General features: G+C 35.6%; 2 protein-coding genes across 2 annotated transcripts in view; both read left to right on the plus strand.

Annotated features, from left to right (window-relative positions):
* The window catches only part of b4galnt4b (beta-1,4-N-acetyl-galactosaminyl transferase 4b), a 154,520-nt gene extending 138,209 nt beyond the window's left edge, over positions 1-16,311 (plus strand). Inside the window, exons 13-21 of the mRNA XM_056462036.1 lie at positions 1,551-1,651; positions 1,745-1,818; positions 3,767-5,003; positions 8,479-8,828; positions 12,726-12,879; positions 13,032-13,104; positions 13,469-13,622; positions 14,219-14,345; positions 15,722-16,311. Of these exons, the coding sequence (XP_056318011.1) occupies positions 1,551-1,651; positions 1,745-1,818; positions 3,767-5,003; positions 8,479-8,828; positions 12,726-12,879; positions 13,032-13,104; positions 13,469-13,622; positions 14,219-14,345; positions 15,722-15,836 (2,385 nt within the window). The 3' untranslated portion in view covers positions 15,837-16,311. The remainder of the gene's footprint in view (positions 1-1,550; positions 1,652-1,744; positions 1,819-3,766; positions 5,004-8,478; positions 8,829-12,725; positions 12,880-13,031; positions 13,105-13,468; positions 13,623-14,218; positions 14,346-15,721) is intronic.
* A 2,357-nt stretch (positions 16,312-18,668) lies between these two features.
* abtb2a (ankyrin repeat and BTB (POZ) domain containing 2a) overlaps positions 18,669-21,211 on the plus strand; it is a 56,529-nt gene continuing 53,986 nt past the window's right edge. The window contains 2 exon segments of the mRNA XM_056462038.1: positions 18,669-19,384; positions 19,386-19,659. Of these exon segments, the coding sequence (XP_056318013.1) occupies positions 18,806-19,384; positions 19,386-19,659 (853 nt within the window). The 5' untranslated portion in view covers positions 18,669-18,805.

The raw sequence follows: 21,211 nt of genomic DNA on the forward strand, positions 1-21,211 counted from the left end.
ATCTCTCTCTTTTCTCTCATAACTGCATTAGTCTGCATATTAATGCTTCATGCCTACTAGATCTAAATTTCTGTTTCAAAGTTAAATAGGGTTGAGATGAAATGCATAAGAAATTAGTCTGACACACAAAACTATTTTAAAAACAAAGATTCTCCCAATGTGTTGAAATACAACATCTGACCAATGTCCTATGGTGTGGTAGCAATGTTATAAGCAGAATACTTGCCTATAAACCATTAAATTACTAGAAAATAATGAGACCCATCACCACCTTAGGAATGCAGTATTGTCTGATAATTCAATGGGTCATTGTCAATTATTCCTTACTTTCACATATTTCTCATATTATTCAATTCCATGTCATTTTTTAAATAGGAACCAGGGTCTTAGATAACCTGTATACAGTATATACATTTTAATTATTTGATTTTAGATATCGTTAAAATATTAACAACCACATTACAATATTTTGAATAAATATAATTAATATTTTATACTTATGTCAGTAACTGTAACCGGATAGAATTGATGGTTTAATGCTAGTTAAATTTTATTTGAGGGTATGATAATAATAATAATAATAATAATAATAATAATAATAATAATAATAATAATAATAATAATAATAATAATATATTATTATTATTATTATTATTATTATTATTATTATTATTGTTATTATTCAATTATTATTATTATTATTATTATTATTATTATTATTATTATTATTATTATTATTGTTATTATTATTATTATTATTATGATAATGATGATGATTATTATTATTATTGTTATTTTTTATTATTATTAATATTATTATTATTATTATTATTATTATTATTATTATTATTATTCAATTATTATTATTATTATTATTTAAATATTATTATTATTATTATATTATTATTATTATTATTATTATTATTATTATTAATATTATCATTATTATTATTATTATTATTATTATTATTATTATTATTATTATTATTATTATTATTATTATTATTAATATTATCATTATTATTATTATTATTATTATAAAGCTTTTTAAGAATTTGTCCATAAGTGGGTCTCTGAATATCGTTTTGGACAGTGGACACCGAACCGCTAGCAGTACTTCACATGCTCTCTTGTTTTTGACCTTACAGCAAACAGTGCCCTCTTTTGGCCATTATTGTTAAACACATGTCTGAGATTAAAGGGAGAGTTAACCAAAAATAAAAAATGAAAATGTGTGTGTGCATTTAGTATAATCCAAATACTAGGGATGTCTATGGTTACAGGTTTCCAATATCTACTTTTTTTGTTTTGTTTAAAAGAAGAAAAGCTCATCAAGGTTTAAAGCATGTAAAGGATGAGAAATTAATGTCAGAATTGTCAATGTTTGTGTGGACTTTCTCTTTAAGAGTTGTTCATCTTTTGAATATTACACCATCCAGTTACATGTACTATTTTTATTACTTCTGATTCTTTTAATTGATATACTTTGGTGTCATATTTTAAAAATGCATGTATCATGTATATTATCATATTTTGTTTTATTTTTCTAGGTCTACCTTTCCTATGTGTATCCCAATGACTTCACCAGACTTACTCATATGGAGAAAACCAACAAATGCTTCTACCGAGAGTCTCCGGTCTACTTGGAGAAGTATGAATGCCCTCTGATCATGATAACAAATTAGGAAATACCTAAATACATAAATGAACACACTCATTGTCACTCTTCTGAACTGTCATTTAGATTTGGCTTCTATAAATACATGAAGATGGATGAGGAGGAGGATGACCAGCCTGTTTTCTTCCCCAAACCCGATGGTCTGTGTTCAGCTGGGATCTTAATAACAGATAAGAATTCAGCAGCTGTTTGCTCTCTTCAAAACCTCATCATGATATCTGTAATGAGCCAGGCAACATATGTGTTCCCAGGGTTCAAATCCAACACACACCACACACCAAATGTGAGCAGAAATGGCCTTTGAGGAGTAAATAAACACTTGGCTGTTAACTTTATTAAGACTATTACATGGATTAGGTTGCACTATTACAAAGATGCCATTTGAATATCACTTAGGCAAAGACATGGAATATATGGCTGTCACAATATATGGGCCAAAAATAGATTTAAAAAATGTTGTCAGTCCTACTGTCTCTTTTTTGGCCAATGAATCACACTCAATAAATGAATCAAATTAGATAATTATGAGTGCAATGGAGGTCATTAATGAATAAAGATGAACTGAAATTAATATAGAGAGGCAGAGAGTTTATAAACTGTAACTGTACAGAAAAGTAAGGTAAGATCAGCATTAAAAAAGCCAATTTTCTCAGATAAAACATTTTTAAATACTTTTTTTTTCATGAATACATTTGCATAGCAGACTAAAGTAATCAGTGGTGCTTCAAGCGGCGAATCACCCCATATATGCTCATATAACCCCCCCAACCCCCCCAAAACCATGTGGTTAAAAAAATGTTTTGTTGTTTTGACCAAAATTTGGGTAAAATATGGACAAAACCAGAATTGGGATCATTAAAAATTTGTATGTTTTATAAATACAATTATTATTAATATAATTTTATACAATTATTATTCTAAATAAATAACAGAAGACAATCCTAAATGTACCTGTAAAACAACGTAAAGACAAAACTGGAGTGGACACGACTTTGACACGACTCAAGGCCGAGAATTAATGTTATTAAGTTATACCTCCCTGCCTCCGTTCTGCTTCATAGCCATGCTTAGTCAGAATAAGATCATCATCATAATATTATAAGCTTCAGTTCTGTAAACTTGCAAAACTCGCTGCTTGTCGACACCCGTGTCATAAAAGTAACAGTAAAAGCCTCTACTCCGGTTTCACAGCGCATGAGCAGCGCATATTTTAGTTGAGCAGGAGCAGGAGCAGTGTGTGCGGCAAACGGTAATGTTTTTTTGCGCACATGCGTCAGTTTGCTTTTACCAGCGCTGTTTTGGTTGCACATAGAGAATAACAAACTTGCACATGCAAAAGACACCAAATGTGATTGACCCTAATGTCTTTATTCTGGGATTACCACTCTAAATTAATACATTTGCATAAAGTAAATTGTATTTCTCAAAGCTTACTGGGGCATGTTTTTTTTTTTTTTTGGACCGTTTCCCCATGCCGCCCCCATCAAGATGCCGCCCTGGGTGATCGCCCATATTGCCTATGCCTAAATCCGGCACTGAAAGTAATCATGAGTGTCCCCAAAAAGATATGCTTTATCACATTTAAACATAAAATATATCCTATGCTAAACCTCATCCAAACCAGTGACAAAATCACATGTGCAGCAGTAACCAAGACTGTAAAAACAGCCATCAAAGAATATTACGGTTAGAAAAGCAAATGGAGATGGATATGAGTACAAAAACAATAACAACAAAAACAAACGTGAGTTAATACAAAATGATTTATCAACAGGAACTAACAAAGAATTAACAGTTCCATAGCCTGTAAACTAATACAGGTATGTGACAATTGTCTCAGTTTTCCAGCCTAACTGGTCTGAGTGTTTAATTTTGAGATTTGCTGTGTTTGCCTTTGGACAGCTGCAACATGTTGAATGCAAACTGCGCAGCTGAAAGCCCTAAAGATGATAATGATAAGCTGTAGATTTCTATCAACACTGCACCAGCATCACCGACTCTTTAATCATGTCATTAAGCAATTCTCATTTCAGATTGCATGAATTATTTAAAAGGCTTTGATTTGATGAGGCTTGTCTCTTCTGACAGATTTCCTGGAGGAGGAAGAGGGTGTCGACCCAGAGGAGGCAATCAATTCCAGCAACCGGCCAGTCAAGAGAAGCGGTCCGTCCTATCAGACATCAAGGATTACAGCAACCACCGCCTCCTCAAAGCCTGATAGATTAGACAGGGGTTCAAAGAGCTCTGTCTTTCAGCAAGAGAAGCAGTATGTTCAGTTTAAAGAGCAAGAGAGGAGTAAAAGAACGAAAGGGGGAAGGTTTTATAGACACTCTCAGGTGGTGGATGATGAAATGACAGAAATAAGACAGGTGAAGGGGAGTACAGGTGCGCTAGAGTCTCAAAGCGGCTCTCTGAATGAACAGACAGGAGCGAGCGAGGAAAATGGGGACTCCCAAACGCTTTCTGTGGTTCAGAGAGGGCGTTCTTTAGCATGGATGCTGCCTGACCCTGCATTGCCAAGCAAAAGTAAACTGACAGAAACTGCCAGCCCAACTGTGAAAGGAAGATCTCCCTTTAAGCTTCCTCATCTCTATGTCTTGGCTAATAGGATTTTAGGTAACGCAGGTAAGCCTGTTGTGGAGAAAGCTAATAGCAATAAAATCTACATTACAAGACCTCGTCCGCCAGTAAGCAGACCCAAACCACCCGTGGAAGTGTTTCCTGGGGTCTTTCTTTACCAATCTAGAAAGTCCAAGAGGCTTGTGGATTTGAGTTCAAAATGGAGGTCCTTAAAAACACAAGCTGCTGCTTCTGCCCCCTGGGCAATCTTCCCCTTAATGGACCACAAGACTTCCACCCAATCTGCCCTGTTAAAGCAAAGCCATCTTTCCTCGCCCACAGAGGCTGGGCCTCATAATAAGGGTGACCCTACAGCCTCCATATCAGATCCAGACAGCGTGCCCCCATCAAGCTCAGAAAGGAGAGACCACCCTGGGCTAAACTCCAGCAGCCAGCCTCCGGAGGAAGAGCCAACAAAGATCTCGGAGATGGCAGAGGGATTGGACGCGGCTCCTCAGAGTAGGGGTCTTGAAGAAGGAGAGATGTCCGAGTACAGTTATGAGGAGGCTGAGGTCAGGCCACGATTGGCAGAGGAGGCCATCAACTGGCAGCGCACCTTCAGTGTGAACCCAGTGGACTTTGAGCTGCTGCGGTCCGACTGGAATGACCTGAGGTGTAACGTCTCCGGGAATTTGCAGCTCGCAGAGAACGAGGTCATTGACGTGATCTCGCAGTTCATGGAGAGGCTGAATGAGAGGAATGGAGGGTAAGCCTGTGTTGGTCAAGGCCTTCTCTATGTCCTCCTAAATAGTGTACGTTAGGGATGTCCCGATCAGGTTTGTATGCACTCGAGTCCGAGTCATTTGATTTTGAGTATCCACCGATACCGAAACCCGATCCAATAATTTTATAATATAATATAATATAATAATTTTATAATAAAAAATCAAATCAAGGTTCTATATATGACTCAACTCTACATATATATGCGAGTCCTGATCAGGAGGGAACATCCGATTCCAATCAAGTGTGAAACTGCATGATCGGCCCGATAATCACGTGATCGGATCTGGACATCCCTACTGTATGTAATAATAATAATAATAATGAAAATTGCATTTTAAAAACTGCAAGGGGTTGTGTCTGTCTTCAGCATGTGTGCACTAATCAACTGCAAGAAGCAACAAATCACTGGGAAAGTTACTGACTAATCAACTTTGAGCCATTTGGGTTGCCATATCCTAGGTGGAAAAGACAGCAAAGCTAAATAAATGCAAATGGATTTAGGGGTACACAAGCCCAAAGGCAACACTGCATAAATATTTGAGGAAATTTATGCACTTGTTTAAGTGAGTTTAACATCCTGTGTATGTCATAAACTATCCAGTTTTCAGCTTATATTACTTGTTTGTGCATTTATAGTGATTTTTTGATAGATGTTTACATATGAAGCAGTCATGACAATGCACTTTGCAAACAGTCAGCAGCTGTTTAAAAATGTATGTCTGTCATAATCGTACTTGATTATTTATATTTTATTAATAAAAGTAATGGCTTCAAAAATATATAAATTAGAAAATATTTAACATACAGTATTACCAATGACAATAGGACCTGAAATGAAGTAATCTTGAATGTATATTAGATCAGAAAGTCTAGTCCTCTTGACCCCCTGCCGTGCACATTTTGTATATGTTTTTTATTTGACACAGAGGCTCAGTTCATGGATCTCTCTGTTAACAAGTTGATGATCTGAATCAGACGTGTTAAATAATGAATACATACAAAATATGCTGGGCAGGGGGTCCCCAGGACTGACATTGGGAACTGGAGTATTAAATGTTAAAGTGGGGCCCCTAAAAGCACACAGTAAATGGCCCCTGCCAGATCCCCAACCCTGAAAAAGTGTCATGCTTCTTCTACCCAATGTGCTCTGTTATAAATCATTCTTGTCTGCATATCTGTTCAGCCAAAAATAATTCTTAGTTTACTGAAAATCTGGCACTTTCCAATAGAGCTTTCAATGTAATTGTGCCATAATACTTTCACTCAGCCTACTCTGTTACATCTCAACATGTCTTCATTGCCTACAGAGCAGTTCACCCAAATATTTCAGTTCTTTTTTTTACTGACTTTTCAATATATATATATATATATATATATTGCCTTTAAAATATGTACCTTTCAAAATAAAAGTGCCATTTAAGCACAATCAGTCTATCAACCTTTATTTATATAGCACCTTGCTACAACTAAGGTTGACCAAAGTACTTTACACCAGTAAAAACGAATTATACAACACAACTAAAAAGCAGACAATGCAAAACAATACAAGAAGTATCAATAAAATACAACAAACATTAAAACATAGAGAAGAGTTAGTGCTATGCATTAAAAGCCAATTTGTACAAGTGGGTCTTATGCTTGGCTTTAAAAGGTCAAGTCTTATCAGCCATAAACAGTACACTTATTATTACTTTTTTGATTAGTATAATTGTTGTGCAATTACAAAATAATATACTTGAGCCATATTTATTTTGAACATATTTATTTTCCAGTTTAAATAAGACTTTTAATATAGACTTCTTTGTTTAAATCGTACATCAATTTGTATGAAAAAAATGTATTTTGCTAATTATCTGTTTGATTACTTTACTATCAGCAAGCTACTAACTATTATGACTGGAACAAATAATTGCAATCAAGAATTAAAAAAAGAACAAGTTGTTCACAATTCAAAAACTGTATCTCACTTGCAAAGTGAGCATTTTAAACGGGTGGTCCAGAGTGTACTTTTAAGGCTTAGTTGTGTTTGTAAGATGCAAAGCAATGTGTGCTCATGCTTCATTTGTAGAAAATCACGTTATTTTTTTAATATATCTTACTTTTATTATATACAGCTACTCAGCTAACATGAGAACGACTGTCATATATCATAGCTCCTCTGTAAACCTTGCCTACAAGAGGCTCTGATTGGTCAGCTAACATAATGTGCTGTGATTCGCGGATCGACTCCATGTCACCAAGAAAAGCGCCGCATACAGAGACACTGCAGCGCTGGTGATAACTGTGGGTGTTTACAGCAGTTTGACTGATAAATATGAATTTTTAGCTAAATTGTTAGTGGGGCAAAACAGCATTTCCTGTTATTTACATCCTTGTTTACATCCTTGCTACAACATACCATTACCCTCAAATGCATGTAATAGATAAATTTTAACAAATAAAAATACTTACAGGTTGTGGCTCACAATCCACAGCTTCGTCTATTATGTTTGGAGCTGCTCCTTTGAGGAGTTTTTAGCCGAATCCAGCACTAAACTGAGAGAGATTCGGGAAGCTATCCTTTGTCAAATGCTAGCTATACATATTTTTTTATAATTCTCTGGAGCATAATTAAAATTAAATTGTGAGCACTTCTCTCTTTGTGTCGTGTCCTTTGGAAACCCAAATACTGAAACAGAATGATCTCTGTGGAAATTGCAGCGTTTGGATGCTGTTTTGGCTTACTCTGCTACATTACTGCATTACAGCACCTTTGGCCATGCCCCTTCGCTGTGCGGGGTGAATGCGTATGGTGAATTCACGTAACCTGAAGCGTTTGTGATCTCACTAACTCGTATGGAATTTTTTGTAGTTCCCTTTGATTTGAACTTTGAGCGTTTTACATTCAGAGATGTTGTTTATGCTCACACAGCTACATTACACATTAACTAAAGTTTAAAATACGATATCATATTGGACCACCCCTTTAAAGGCTTAGCAGCACAACAGGAAGGAGCATTCATTTTATGGTATGCATAATTATAGAGAGAATGGAAAAGGCTATTTAAAATAACGGATGACTATTTTAGTTGCACACAGCTTTACTAATAATACAGAGCTTAGTGAAGGAAGTTAAGTAATAAAAAAATGGCTTTTTTATACTGTACTTGTTGTTTCCTACTGAGCCTGGAGCTCAAGTTAAACACTATCTTTTAATTCTAACCTTGCGCTGAAACAGTCTGAACTCTCTTGCTGTTAAGCACTCTCTCAGTGGGTTGTTTTATGCTCCTTTATCATAACAAATGGAAATGCTTTATTATTTCTGACACAACAAGATTAAACAGTGTGTGGTGTTATGGAATATGAATATATTTCACATGAACATATTCCTCATTGTCTTATTTAAATTCACACTATCTACAGTACCTCTCTTACTCTCTATTTCTCACAGTTTCCTCTTTTTGCCTCTCTGTTAGGATCTACACTCTGGCTCGGATTGTGAATGTAGAGAAGCGGAGAGATTCGGCCAGGGGCAACCGTTATTTGGTGGAGCTGTTGTTAATGGAGGGAGGGAAAAGACTGGTGCGTCTGTCTGAATACATCTATCTTCTGTTGCACCGCAGTCGATTTGAAGAGGGCATTGAGAGCAGAGAGGGAACTGTGCCCTCGTCCCATCGTACACCCACCAAAATCCCACTGCCCAGTGGCTCCAGCGCCCAAACACACACCACCACACCCTGGAGTACTAGCTGGGCCAAACCCCTGCTCTGCCAGCCTAATATGTTACAATGGAGACATGATGTGATGGTACACTTTGTAGTACCAGGTACAGTATGTCAACTGAATATATTTATTATGTACACTTTATATAGTTGAAGTCAGAATTATTAGCCCCCTTGAATTAGTAGCCCCCCTATTTATATTTTTTTCAATTTCTGTTTAACAGAAAGACAAATTTTTTCAGCACATTTCTAAAAATATAGGTTTTAATAACTGGTTTATTTTATCTTTGCCATGATTACAGTAAAAATTATTTTACTAGATATTTTTCAAGATACTAGTATTCAGCTTATGCAGCATGGTTGCTCAGTGGTTAGCACTGTGCCCTCTCAGCAATAAGGTAGCTGGTTCGAGTTCAGGGTGGGTCAGTTGGCATTTCTGTGTGGAGTTTGCATGTTCTTCCCTTGTTCATGTGAGTTTGCTCTGGGTGCTATGGTTTCCCCCACAGTCCAAAGACATGCGCTATAGGTGAACTGCTTTTATTCTAGCTAAAATAAAACAAATAAGACTTTCTTCAAAAGAAAAAAATATTTTAGGAAATAATGTGGATATATATATCATATATATATCATATAAAATATATAGGCTTTATCAGAAACCCTGAAACTTTATAGTGTCTTAACTTTCCCATGAATGTATCATTTAAGTTAGTTTTTTCCTCATTATTGTACACACAGCACACCAGAAAAACACAGAATTGCTGACATTTTTGCAGCTTTATTAAGAGGAAGAGATGAAATATCTCATGGTTCTAAGTATTCAGATCTTTTGCTCAGTATTTAGCAGAAGCACCCTTTTAACCTAAGGTCCCGTTTACACTAATACATTTTCGTTTTAAAACACTACGGTTACGCCACCCATTTACACTACCCCGGAGTTTTCAAGCACAGAAATCGGAGCTTTTTGGAAACGCTGAAAAGGCCGTTTTCATTTGAAAATGCTCCTGCTTCGTGTCAGTAGCTATGTTTCCATCCCAAAATGTGACTGAACTTTATGCGCAAAACTGGATTATCTCATTAAAGACAAGCAAATAAAGCAGCGTTTTTCATCCAACGAGTCAAAGCAAACAAAATCGTCACTTCCTGATTAACTGGCACCAAATATCAACAGTAAAAACTGAATTTACTGTGGTAGGAGAAGCTGCGTCAATCTTTTCTTCATCTATTAAATGACTTGCGCCTCGCAAGGCAATCCTGACACACAGTGAACGCCCGGTGGCGTTTGAAGCTGTCAGACGTGGAGCACAGACGCTCTTGATTCTGGAGGTCAATAATAATATAATAACACTAATACTTAAACGGCAAGGCGTTTTAGAATGACCAAAACAACAGTTCAGATGGTTTACAGTGTGCTCAGCCTGCTGGTTTGTCCATTCACACACATTTTCATCATCACATGATCTCCTATAACAAAATCACATGACCTTTTTTAATGCGCATACTGAAATTTGTGCAGTAAAAGTGTTTCCATCATAGTTTATGCACATCTTTTCTTATCGAATAATAAGTTTATACTACTCAGTTATGCGCATCATGGCATTTCCATCAACCTTTTTATGCACAAATCCTAAATGCGCATAAAAATAAATGGATGGAAACATAGCTATTGTGGATGTGGGAAAATGGAGACATCTGAAATTAGAGGTGGGGCTGCAGACATTCGCCTCTCTGATTGGGGCTTTTTCCTCAATATTAAGTAGCCTACTCACAGTTCAGTTTTGCATCCTCTCTTTGTATATTCAGACTTTGCAAGTCAGGTACACATCAGGTAAATTTTCAAAGGGAACAGTGTACTGTATAATCTCATTTACATCACCCTGGCTACGTTGTTTCACTATCTTAACAATAAAATGAAAACATGATATAAAGAACTGCCTATTTACATTTTGAACTTAACAGACTCCAAAATGTTGAAGTGTCATGTAACTGCATATTTATATGAGTGTCATTTTCACTGTTTGCATATTTATACAGTAACAACGCGGAGCATAACTGCCTCCTTTCATTTTCGTTAAAAATACGAAACACACCTCTCTTTTCTTGAATATCAGTTTTAATGATTAATAGTGCAGAATCAGTGTATGCGGTTACATAAATTATTATATTAACTTTGCGCTCAGCCAAAATGTGTTACCTGAGAACAAGGTCGGGGAATATGTTGTTCGATATAGACAACAAGATGAGTTAAATATCACGTTCAACAAACAGCGGTAGATCCATGATGAACAGTCTGACGTGCACAGCTCTTATATGGGGAGATGTGATCAAAGCATGCTGGAGTGCATGCCAGAGTGTGTGTGTGTGGTCAGGTGATGTGCATTTTCAATGGTGAGTGAAACGTTAGTATGGACGCGGATCGTTTTAATTCTAAAACGCCATTTTAAAAGTAAAAAGTATTAGTGTAAACAGGGCTTAATACAGCCACGAGTCTTTTTGAAAAAGATGCAACAAGTTTTCCCACACCTGAATTTGGGGATCCTCTGCCATTCCTCCTTCAGATCCTCTCCAGTTCTGTCAGATTGTATGGTAAATATTGTTGTGCGGCCATTTTAGGTGTCTCCAGAGATGCTCAATTGGGTTTAAGTCAGGGCTCTGGCTGGGCCATTCAAGAACAGTCAAGGAGTTGTTGTGAAGCTATTCCTCCGTTACTTTAGCTGTGTGCTTAGGGTCATTGTCTTGTTGGAAGATTTCAGGTGGGCTTTCATGTGTCTTGTTCAGAGAAAAGGCTACTATTGGGCCACTCTGCCATAAAGCCCCGAGTGGTAAATGCTGCAGTGTAGTTTGACTTTCTACAACTTTCTCCCATCTGACTGCATCTCTGGAGCTCAACTACAGGGATCTTTGAGTTCTTCTTTACCTCTCTCACCAAGGCATGTCTCCCCTGCTAGATCAGTTTGGCTGGATGACCAGCTCTAGGAAGGGTTCTTGCTGTCCCAAATATGTGCTCTGCCATAAATCTGTCTCTGAGCTCTTCAGGCAGTTCCTTTGACCTCACGATTCTCATTTGCTCTGACATGCATTGTGAGCTGTAAGGTCTTATATAGACAGGTGTGTGGCAGTGGTGTAGTCGGGGCTATACGCAGGTATACTCAGTATGCCTACTTTTTTCCACTAGCTGTTTGGGTATTACGACTTCTGAGGATCAATACTCGCACATACCCTCGGTAGACTCACTTGTTTTGCTGATTAGACTTCCCTAATCTGCGTGTAGTTTTCGAAGTCAACTGAATGATGTCTCGCTGAAACATTCAGGTAAAATGATAAAACAGCATGGGCGGGTTGGGTGGGTAATAGTGCACCACCTTTTTTTTTAGGACTACACCACTGGTGTGTGGCTTTTCTAATCAAGTCTAGTCAGTATAATCAAAAACAGTAGGACTCAAATGAAGGTGTAGATCCATCTCAAGGATGATCAGGATAAAAATGGACAGCACCTGAGTTAAATATATGAGTGTCACAGCAAAGGGTCTGAATACTTAGGACCATAGTATACAAATCTATATAGTATCTGAATAGTAGTCCATTTGTGGAGCCAGTAATTAACTATTTATTTATTTATTTATTTATTTATTTATTTATTTATTTATTTATTTATTTATTTATTTATTGAATTGTAACAAAACATATGTTATTATATAGCAAGGACACATTAATCAAAAGAGATTAAGTGTAAAGCATAAATAGTGACTGCCTTTTCATTTAATATTTCTAAACATAAGTGTTTTTACAAAAATATTATGCAGCTTTTTAATGAAGTGTTTTTGAAATTTATAATATTAAGAAATGTTTGTTGAAAACCGAATCATAAGACTGATTTCTGATTTCTTTGACACTGAAGACTGGAATAATGTCCACTGAAAAGTTAGATGTTTGGATGTTTTTATAAAATTGTGCCCTTTTGAAATCCTGTAGACACATTCTGATTGTTTTGTGTTGTTTGGCAGTAAAGAATCAGGCTCGCTGGGTACAGCAGTTCATCTCAGACATGGAGCTCCTGCACCGTGAGACGAAGGATGATCATTTCAGTGTGATCATTGTGGATTTCCAGAGCGATGACATGGATGTAGAGCAGGCACTGAAGGACAGCACTGTGCCTAGGTCAGTTATGAGCTTTCAACTAAGCACCTGCTTTCACAACTTTACAGAAAATATTTGCTTTAGGAGCTCTGAATTCATGAGTCCTGCTGTTGGGCTCGCAGTCTGAGAAAGAGATATATTTTTTCTGTTTTTCTGTTAAATCTGTGTGGTAGGTATGAGTATCTGAAACGTGAAGGGAACTTTGAGAGATCTTCTGGTCTACAAATGGGTGTGGACACCATAGAGGTCAGAGAACAACAGAAAAATGAACTAGCGTTAACTAAAATAAACTCATATTTTTTAAAATATTTATTATATTTATTTTTATTGAATTATTTTATATATAAAATGTATTCACTTATACATTTCTGAAAATAAGTAGGAACAGAAGTTTATTTAATTTTACCCCTTCTCTACTTACATAATCAAGCTAACTTAAAATTAGGTCTGCTATGTTATAAAACAGTTTTTGCCAGGACGTACTTTTTTCTTTTTTTTCTTCTTTATATCTTATTTGTTCAGTAAATGTGAAGTGATTTGTGGTCTAAAATATGCATTACTTTGTTCAGTACTAAAATACTAGTATATAACATCTACCATGTGATTTCAGGACATTCACAGTATAGTGTTTCTGTGTGACCTGCACATCCACTTCCCTCACAACATCCTAGAGAGCATCAGGAAGCACTGTGTTGAGGGCAGACTGGCCTTCGCACCCATCGTCATGAGACTGGACTGTGGGAGCTCGCCTCTGGAGCCTGATGGTAAAACATACTTTATGTATTGATGATAAACAATAAACACTTACTAACTTACTCACAGGGCCATTTAGATGAAAGTTAATGTTTAGCCACATCATAACATCTCCTTTTTTTTTTTACTGGGAGACAACAGCGCTACCTACTGCCGTGCTGCCATAAACAATAAACACATACAGCATAAATGAATACACCCCCATTTGAAAATGAATATTTTTATCAATTTCTTGGTGAATATAGACAATAATTTTTGGGTGCATTTAGAGATCTGTGAGAGGTGAACTCATTTATGCTGAGCACTGTACAGTACTAAACACATTTGTTTTAACAACAGCTGTGCATGGTATGTCTGATTCTATTGCTCAAAATCATAATCATATTGCTCTTCTTTTAGTTTTAAACACATTTTATATAAAATATACTGTATATATATATATATATATATATATATATATATATTATATATATATATATATATATATATATATATATATATATATATATATATATATATATAAATGTGTTTAGAATGTTTCTTTCCTAGACTGAGTGACGGCCACTATCAGCATACATTTACCTGATATCTTCGACTTTACTCACAGGCTTTTGGGAAGTGAATGGCTTCGGCTTGTTCGGAATTTATAAATCTGATTTTGATAAAATTGGTGGTATGAACACAGAGGAGTTTAAAGACCGCTGGGGAGGTGAAGACTGGGAGCTTCTGGACAGGTAACCGTGTTCAATAGTTTCACTCTGTTAGTTTAGGTTATGACAGGTCCTTTAAATTATATTAACTGAGACAACTGTGTAGTTTATTATTGTGTTATTACTAAATGTTTAAAACATCATTAACTAAGATTAATAAATGATGTGGTTTTTCTATGGATGCTGAAATATTATGTTCTTGTATGCCCCTAAAATGTAAAGAGCATCTATAGTTTCTTGCCTGAATTCCTATTTTAAATATTGTTAAATGTATATTATTATATTGATCTAAAATATTGTTTGGGAAATATTTAGTTTCAGTTACATTTTGTAATTTCTACTTATCTTTTGTTTGTTGTTGTTGTTGTTAATTTGTTTATATTAATAATTTTTTATGTATTCGTTTTAATAATTTATCATTTATTTTCATATTTCATATTTTTCTGTTAAGGGTTTTATCTGTATTATCATTGTGATAACATGTTATTACATTATTTTAATATCATTTTATTTATGTGTTTGCTTACACTTAATGTAATGTATACTTAATGTACCCTGGTAGAGATAGATAGATAAATAGATAGATAGATAGATAGATAGATAGATAGATAGATAGATAGATAGATAGATAGACAGACAGACAGACAGACAGACAGACAGGACAAGACAGACAGACAGAACAGACAGACAGGACAGACAGACAGACAGACAGACAGATCAGATAGATAGATAGATAGATGATAGATAGATGAGATAGATAGATAGATAGTAGATATAGATAGATAGATAGATAGGATAGAAGATAGAACAACAAAATGAAAGATAAGATAGATAGATAGATAGATAGATAGATAGATAGATAGAAGATAGATAGATAGATAGATAGATAGATAGATAGATAGATAGATAGATAGATAGAAGATAGTAGATAGATAGATAGATAAACAGTGTAAAGATAGATAGATAGATAGATAGATAGATAGATAGATAGATAGATAGATCGATAGATTTAGATAGATAGATAGATAGATAGATAGATAGATAGATAGATAGATAGATAGATAGATAGATAGATAGATAGATTAAAACAGTTTAAAGATAGATAGATAGATAGATAGACAGACAGACAGACAGACAGACAGACAGACAGACAGACAGAATAATAGATGATAGATAGATAGATAGATAGATAGATAGTATTAAAACAGTTTAAAAGATAGATAATAGATAGATAGATAGATAGATAGATAGATAGATAGATAGTAGATGATAGATAGATAGATAGATAGATAGATGATAGATAGATAGATAGATAGATAGATAGATAGATAGATTAGATAGATAGATAGATAGCTCTCTTATCCTCTCCTCTCTCGTCCTCTCTCTCTCCTCTCTTTCAGGGTTTTGCAGAACGGCCTAGAAGTAGAAAGACTGCGACTGAGGAACTTTTACCACTATTTCCACTCCAAGCGGGGCATGTGGAACGTTCCTGTGAAAAGAGCATCTCAAGGATAAAAGAATAGCACAGAGGAGCCTGCTGCTGTTTCTGGCCTACTTTGTGTGTGTGTGTGTGTGTGTTGGTCATTTGTGCCCCAGGTGACACACTCTTTACAGAGGAACATAGACCTGCCACACTGTGTTTGACATGAGCTTTGGAGTTAGATGGACTGAATTTACCAAAATTCCATTCACCATTTACTTGATGGGTAACATATGGACATCAGGAGCTAATAGTGGACAACTGACACAAAAGACATTTCTGAATGCTGCTTTCCCAATGTTTAATATGTGGAGAAAGAGTGAGAGAGAGATGTCCAATATTCTGCAGTTTGTCTCTTTATTTCAAACTTACTGAGTAGTTGAAATAGTGGAGGATATTTAATTAACTCATAATAAAGGGTGCTAGACATCATACAGTAATCCAGACAAGTTTTGATGAAGGGATAATTTCTGTGAAATTGTTTGTAGAGGAGTTAGGTGTGTACTTTTTCCGCTGTTCAAATTTCTTATTTTAAAGAATAAATTAAAAATGTTCATTAAACCAGTCTCTTGGCTCAGCAAAGGCTTTATATAATTTAAAACCACCACAGGAGGGCATGCAAGTGCATCTAACAGATATGAATATTTTATTTGATCTCTATACTGTTATTGGTGTCAGTATACTAATTAGAATTGACCACTTTTACTTGTCAGATCATCCAATACCAGTTGGAATCGTTAATAATGATGTCATAGACAATTTGAGTGACAATACATATTCGGTAATTTATAGCTTTATTATAGTTTGTTTATAATGAAGTTATTAAATTATTCAATTTAACAAATAATAACATTTTAGAAGCAATATTAACAAATTAGATTATAATTAGGTTACATTTTAAGTTTAAGATAAACTTTAAAGTATACATAATTACATACAACAGACAGACTAGATCTTCGTTTCCTTTTTATTCCTGCAGAATTGTGATATTTAAAAACTGATATACTACAACTTCAGATGTTTAGACTAATTTTTATTACAAACACGTAAAGTGAAGTACATTTCTTTTCACAAACACATAATTAAAAATCAAATCATACATTTAATGTGTACATTAGTGCTGTATTGTGTTTAAATTTTAAGGCCTAATTTATTAATTATTTATTATTAATTTAAAGCCTCAAATCTTTATCTGTTCTCATACTTTTTTTTTTTTGATTATGCGAAAAGTGAGAATATACAATCACAGTACATTATAAAGAAAATGAAGAAGAAAAAACATTTTGAAAAAAGAAAACAACTACAACAACCAAGAAAGAAAAACAAACAGAAGGGGTATACATCACACATTAAAGAAAAAAGATTATATGATTTACAAATTTCAGTTGTTTTTGAAGCCTTTTTGTAAAAGAAATAGTTTCAAAGTAATACTGCATTTCAGTAAGCAAAATATAAAAAAAGGTTTTTGTTTTGAAAATTTACCTTGATGTATATAAAGTTGTTAATAAGATAAGATTTAGCAAATATATGTTCTTTTTATGTAAAGAAAATAAAGCTTCTTTTATAAAGATTCTGTTTTATAATTAACAAAACTAAACAAAACATTTTCCCATAGTAAAGAAAAGTCTTTATCAACATTCTCAATTACAAAAAGAGAAAAATCTTTCCAAAGCAAATTAGAGTAACTGCATTGCCAAAATAAGTGAACTGAGTACTCTGGGTGTGGCTTACAAAATGAACAATTAGTATCGATATCTCTTTTATATCTTACTAAGAGAGTATTCACTGGGTATGTACGATGAATAATTCTAAATGAAATTTCTTTTATCTTATTTGTAATTAAGTAGCTATTTAGCATGAGCCATATTTTTCTCCAATCAATATCAGAAACAAAAGAATTCCAATAAAAAGTAACATTTGGAACTGATACATTTTCATTAATAAATAATAATAATATGTTTGAAGACGTTGCAGAGAAACAACATCTTCCTATCATTGTAGTAGAAGGGTCTTGAGGGGGTGGTTGAAGGATGGAAATCTAATAACTCTAGATGGTAGCATCAAATACAACAGCAAATTCTTTAGGGGGATGGAATATTGAATCGATTAAGAAGTTCTTTATAATTTAATAAATTGCCATTATAATTAAATATTTGACTAACAAGCTGAATATTTGCTTCAAACCAGCGTTGAAAGGAAAGAGATTTGTTTTTGTTTATTCAAAATAAAATATTTTTGAGGAGAGAAGTTGTGCTTACATAATAGTGACCAGGCAAGAAGAAATTGCTTATGAAATTGAGATAATTTAACTGGTATTTTCTCAATATTAAAATTACAAAGTAATAAGATATAATAAGTAATAAACCTCCCCATACCCCTACCCCTAAATTTAGAAAATATGTAATTTGGAATAAAGCTTCAGATTGAAGTTGGATTTTTGAGAAAATGTTTGCCCCATTTCATTTTGACAGTATTATTAAATGTACAAAAATCCAGCATATTAAGACCACCATTCTCAAAGATATTCATAACTACTGATTTTTTAATATAATGAATACATTTTTTCCAAATAGAATTAAATAATATTTGATCAGTTTGATTTCAAATGGTTTTGTCAACATGGAGAGACTGAGCAGCACATAAAAGTCTGGAGATACCTTCACCTTTAGTAAGAAGACTTCTACCCCTCAGAGATAAATCTCTCTAGAGCTGTCATCACACTTTCGTGCGCTCTTGCACTGCGCGAGCGTTGCGTGTGTCTGATTGGCTGATAGAACACTGCTCGCTGATTGGTCCAAAGTTTTTGCTGTTAAAAGTTTCACTGACCAGCTGGGCTTCATACGGCGCTGGGTTGCCTTTGCGAACGGGCCATATTCCGAAACTTGTTCTTAGCGATGGACGTGCGTTAAATTAAAACAAGACTTTTGTTTTTTCGCTCCATGTTTACTAAAATAATAAGAATTTGGAAAACGTGAAATAAGTCACCCTGATTCTACTAACAGACATGGCCGCTGTGAGCAATTCTACTATGAAGACTTTGGAGGATTTGACTCTAGACTCTGGATATGGAGCCGGCGACTCTTACAGGTCTCTCAGCCTGTCCTCCTCCAAATCCAACTCTCAGGCGCTCGTCAGCTCTCCACAGCGGGGAAACTGGTGGAGCTACACGGGCTCCATGAACAGCAGAAACAACAGCTGGGATACGGTCAACACGGTCCTCCCAGAAGACCCAGAGGACATCATCTCCAAATGCCCGAGACTACCAGAATTAGAGGAGTTCCCCTGGACAGACGAGGAGATCGATGTGGTCCTGCGTAAAGTTGCTGGAGAGGGTCTGTGTTTCGCTCCGGAGAGCGTCAGGAGTGTGTCGCTGCTAATGCGCAGAGCTTTACTGCGGATCTCCAGAGAGGCGCAGCGGTTGAGTGTGGTGCATTGCAGGTGCACGCGGTTCGAGGTGCAGAGCGCGATGAGGCTGGTCATGAGTTGGGCTTTGGCGGAAAGCTGCGTCTCGGCCGCGGTCAGGGCCATCTCACTTTACAGTATGAGTGCTGGAGAGGTTCTACGCAAGAGCAAGTCTTCCCTGCTGCGCGCTGAGTTTGTCTGTCGGACGCTTTTTCCGCTGGATGGTGGACACTCGCATCTCAGTGCGCATTCACGAGTATGCAGCCATCTGTTTGACCGCTTGCATTGAAAATCTGGTGGAGGAAATTGGGCTCCGTGTGCTGCTGGCAGCGCAAAGTGGGACCAACAGCTCTCCAGTGACGGCTGAAGCGCTCGAGACTGTGGTCTGCAACGACGCGGAGATATTTGGTCTGGTGCAAAACTACGAGCATCTCATCTGCGGGAAGAACGCCAATGGTAAGAAACAAGCTTATTCATTTGAGAAAAAAAAGTTAACAGCAATGTCTATAATGATATCTATTTTGTAATCCTAAAACCAGGAAGAAAAGAGATTTTCCTTTAGTGGTTATGGATTTTAGGATTTAGTGCCTGACTTTCACTATTTATTCTACAACAACAACAAAAACAACAACAAATACTTAGCATAATTTGTGTTTACACATGTTAGATGTATTTTTAATTTAAATTACTGTATATTTTGATATTATGAGTAAATACATAAGGCTTGTTCTGACATTCTGTTGACTAAAAATAACTTTGCAACCATGTCAACTCCCAGTCATTTGATTAGAGGATCAGTAAACTGTCTGCTTTGCTTTTATGTTGATGGTCCTCAAACAGACATTCTTTAACTAAGCAACTTTACAACCACATGTATGCCTATTCATTCTAATACTAACCCAGCAGTCTCTACTAATGCTCTAATGAGCTGTAATGTGGTGTTAACAGTACAAAATACATGTGATTTACAATATCTGACACTAATTTACAAGTGGACATGCAAAACAATTACATTACGTAATATAGCAAGCGTAATGTAAACTGCAGGAACATTATTTTGTATACAGCAGCATTTGTTTAGTCTTTAAAAGACACATTGATCTGGTTTTAAATGAAAATGCTAATTATTATTTCCACTTTTATCTTGTCTCATCGAGGGATGTCCACAAATCTATGTACATATCCATAAACATGTCACTGTGAGTCTGAATAATATGCAAGGCAACTCAATGCCTGGTGATGTTTTGTCTTTGGTGTAAATACAAAACTTTTGGCACATGAGATTACTCATTAAACCTGCGAATACATCATTTCCTGCTAGTGTGCGTAATAATATGCGATAAAAATTCATTGAACATTGTTTCAGCCTAGATTTGCTACATGTCTGTACTTTACTCCCTTAATTCAACAGTTTTCTTTTATCAGAACTTGCTGATTAAATGTAGCACATTATAAATGGGTTGAGCTGTACATCCACAGTTTTAGCAAGGCACAAAAAGCCTATTGTTCTGTTCTAAGCTGTGCATGGCTGTGGAAAATAAGCAGAAACAAATGAGGCCAGAGTGAGAAGAATGGAAAGCCATCGCGCACACACACACACACACACACACTTACACACACTCTGGTTTAAATCAGACTGCTGATCGTTTCTGTGACAGGGCAGCCTGTGCAAAGCCAATCAGCTTGCCACTGTGCAGAAAGAATGTCAGGGAATGATATTTCTATGCCTTTCAGAGAGAAAAGAGTTTATTGATATCCAATGGAATGAAATAGAAACAATAAAGCTGCCATTAAGCTAACAGCAGAACACGAACTATACTGGAAGGTATATCAGCACCCACTACACACCTGAATGTGGAAGTTATTAACATCTCACCATGTGTGGTTTATACTTTACACCCTAGGTGTTGTTATGACTCCCCCCTGACTCTGTAAGAATATGGTTAGAAATGTATTAATCTGATTCCCGTGTACACACTCGGCGTGACTGATGTGACAGTGCTCAATC

The sequence above is a fragment of the Danio aesculapii genome, chromosome 7, assembly GCF_903798145.1.
Source record: "Danio aesculapii chromosome 7, fDanAes4.1, whole genome shotgun sequence".
Lineage (NCBI taxonomy): Eukaryota > Metazoa > Chordata > Actinopteri > Cypriniformes > Danionidae > Danio > Danio aesculapii.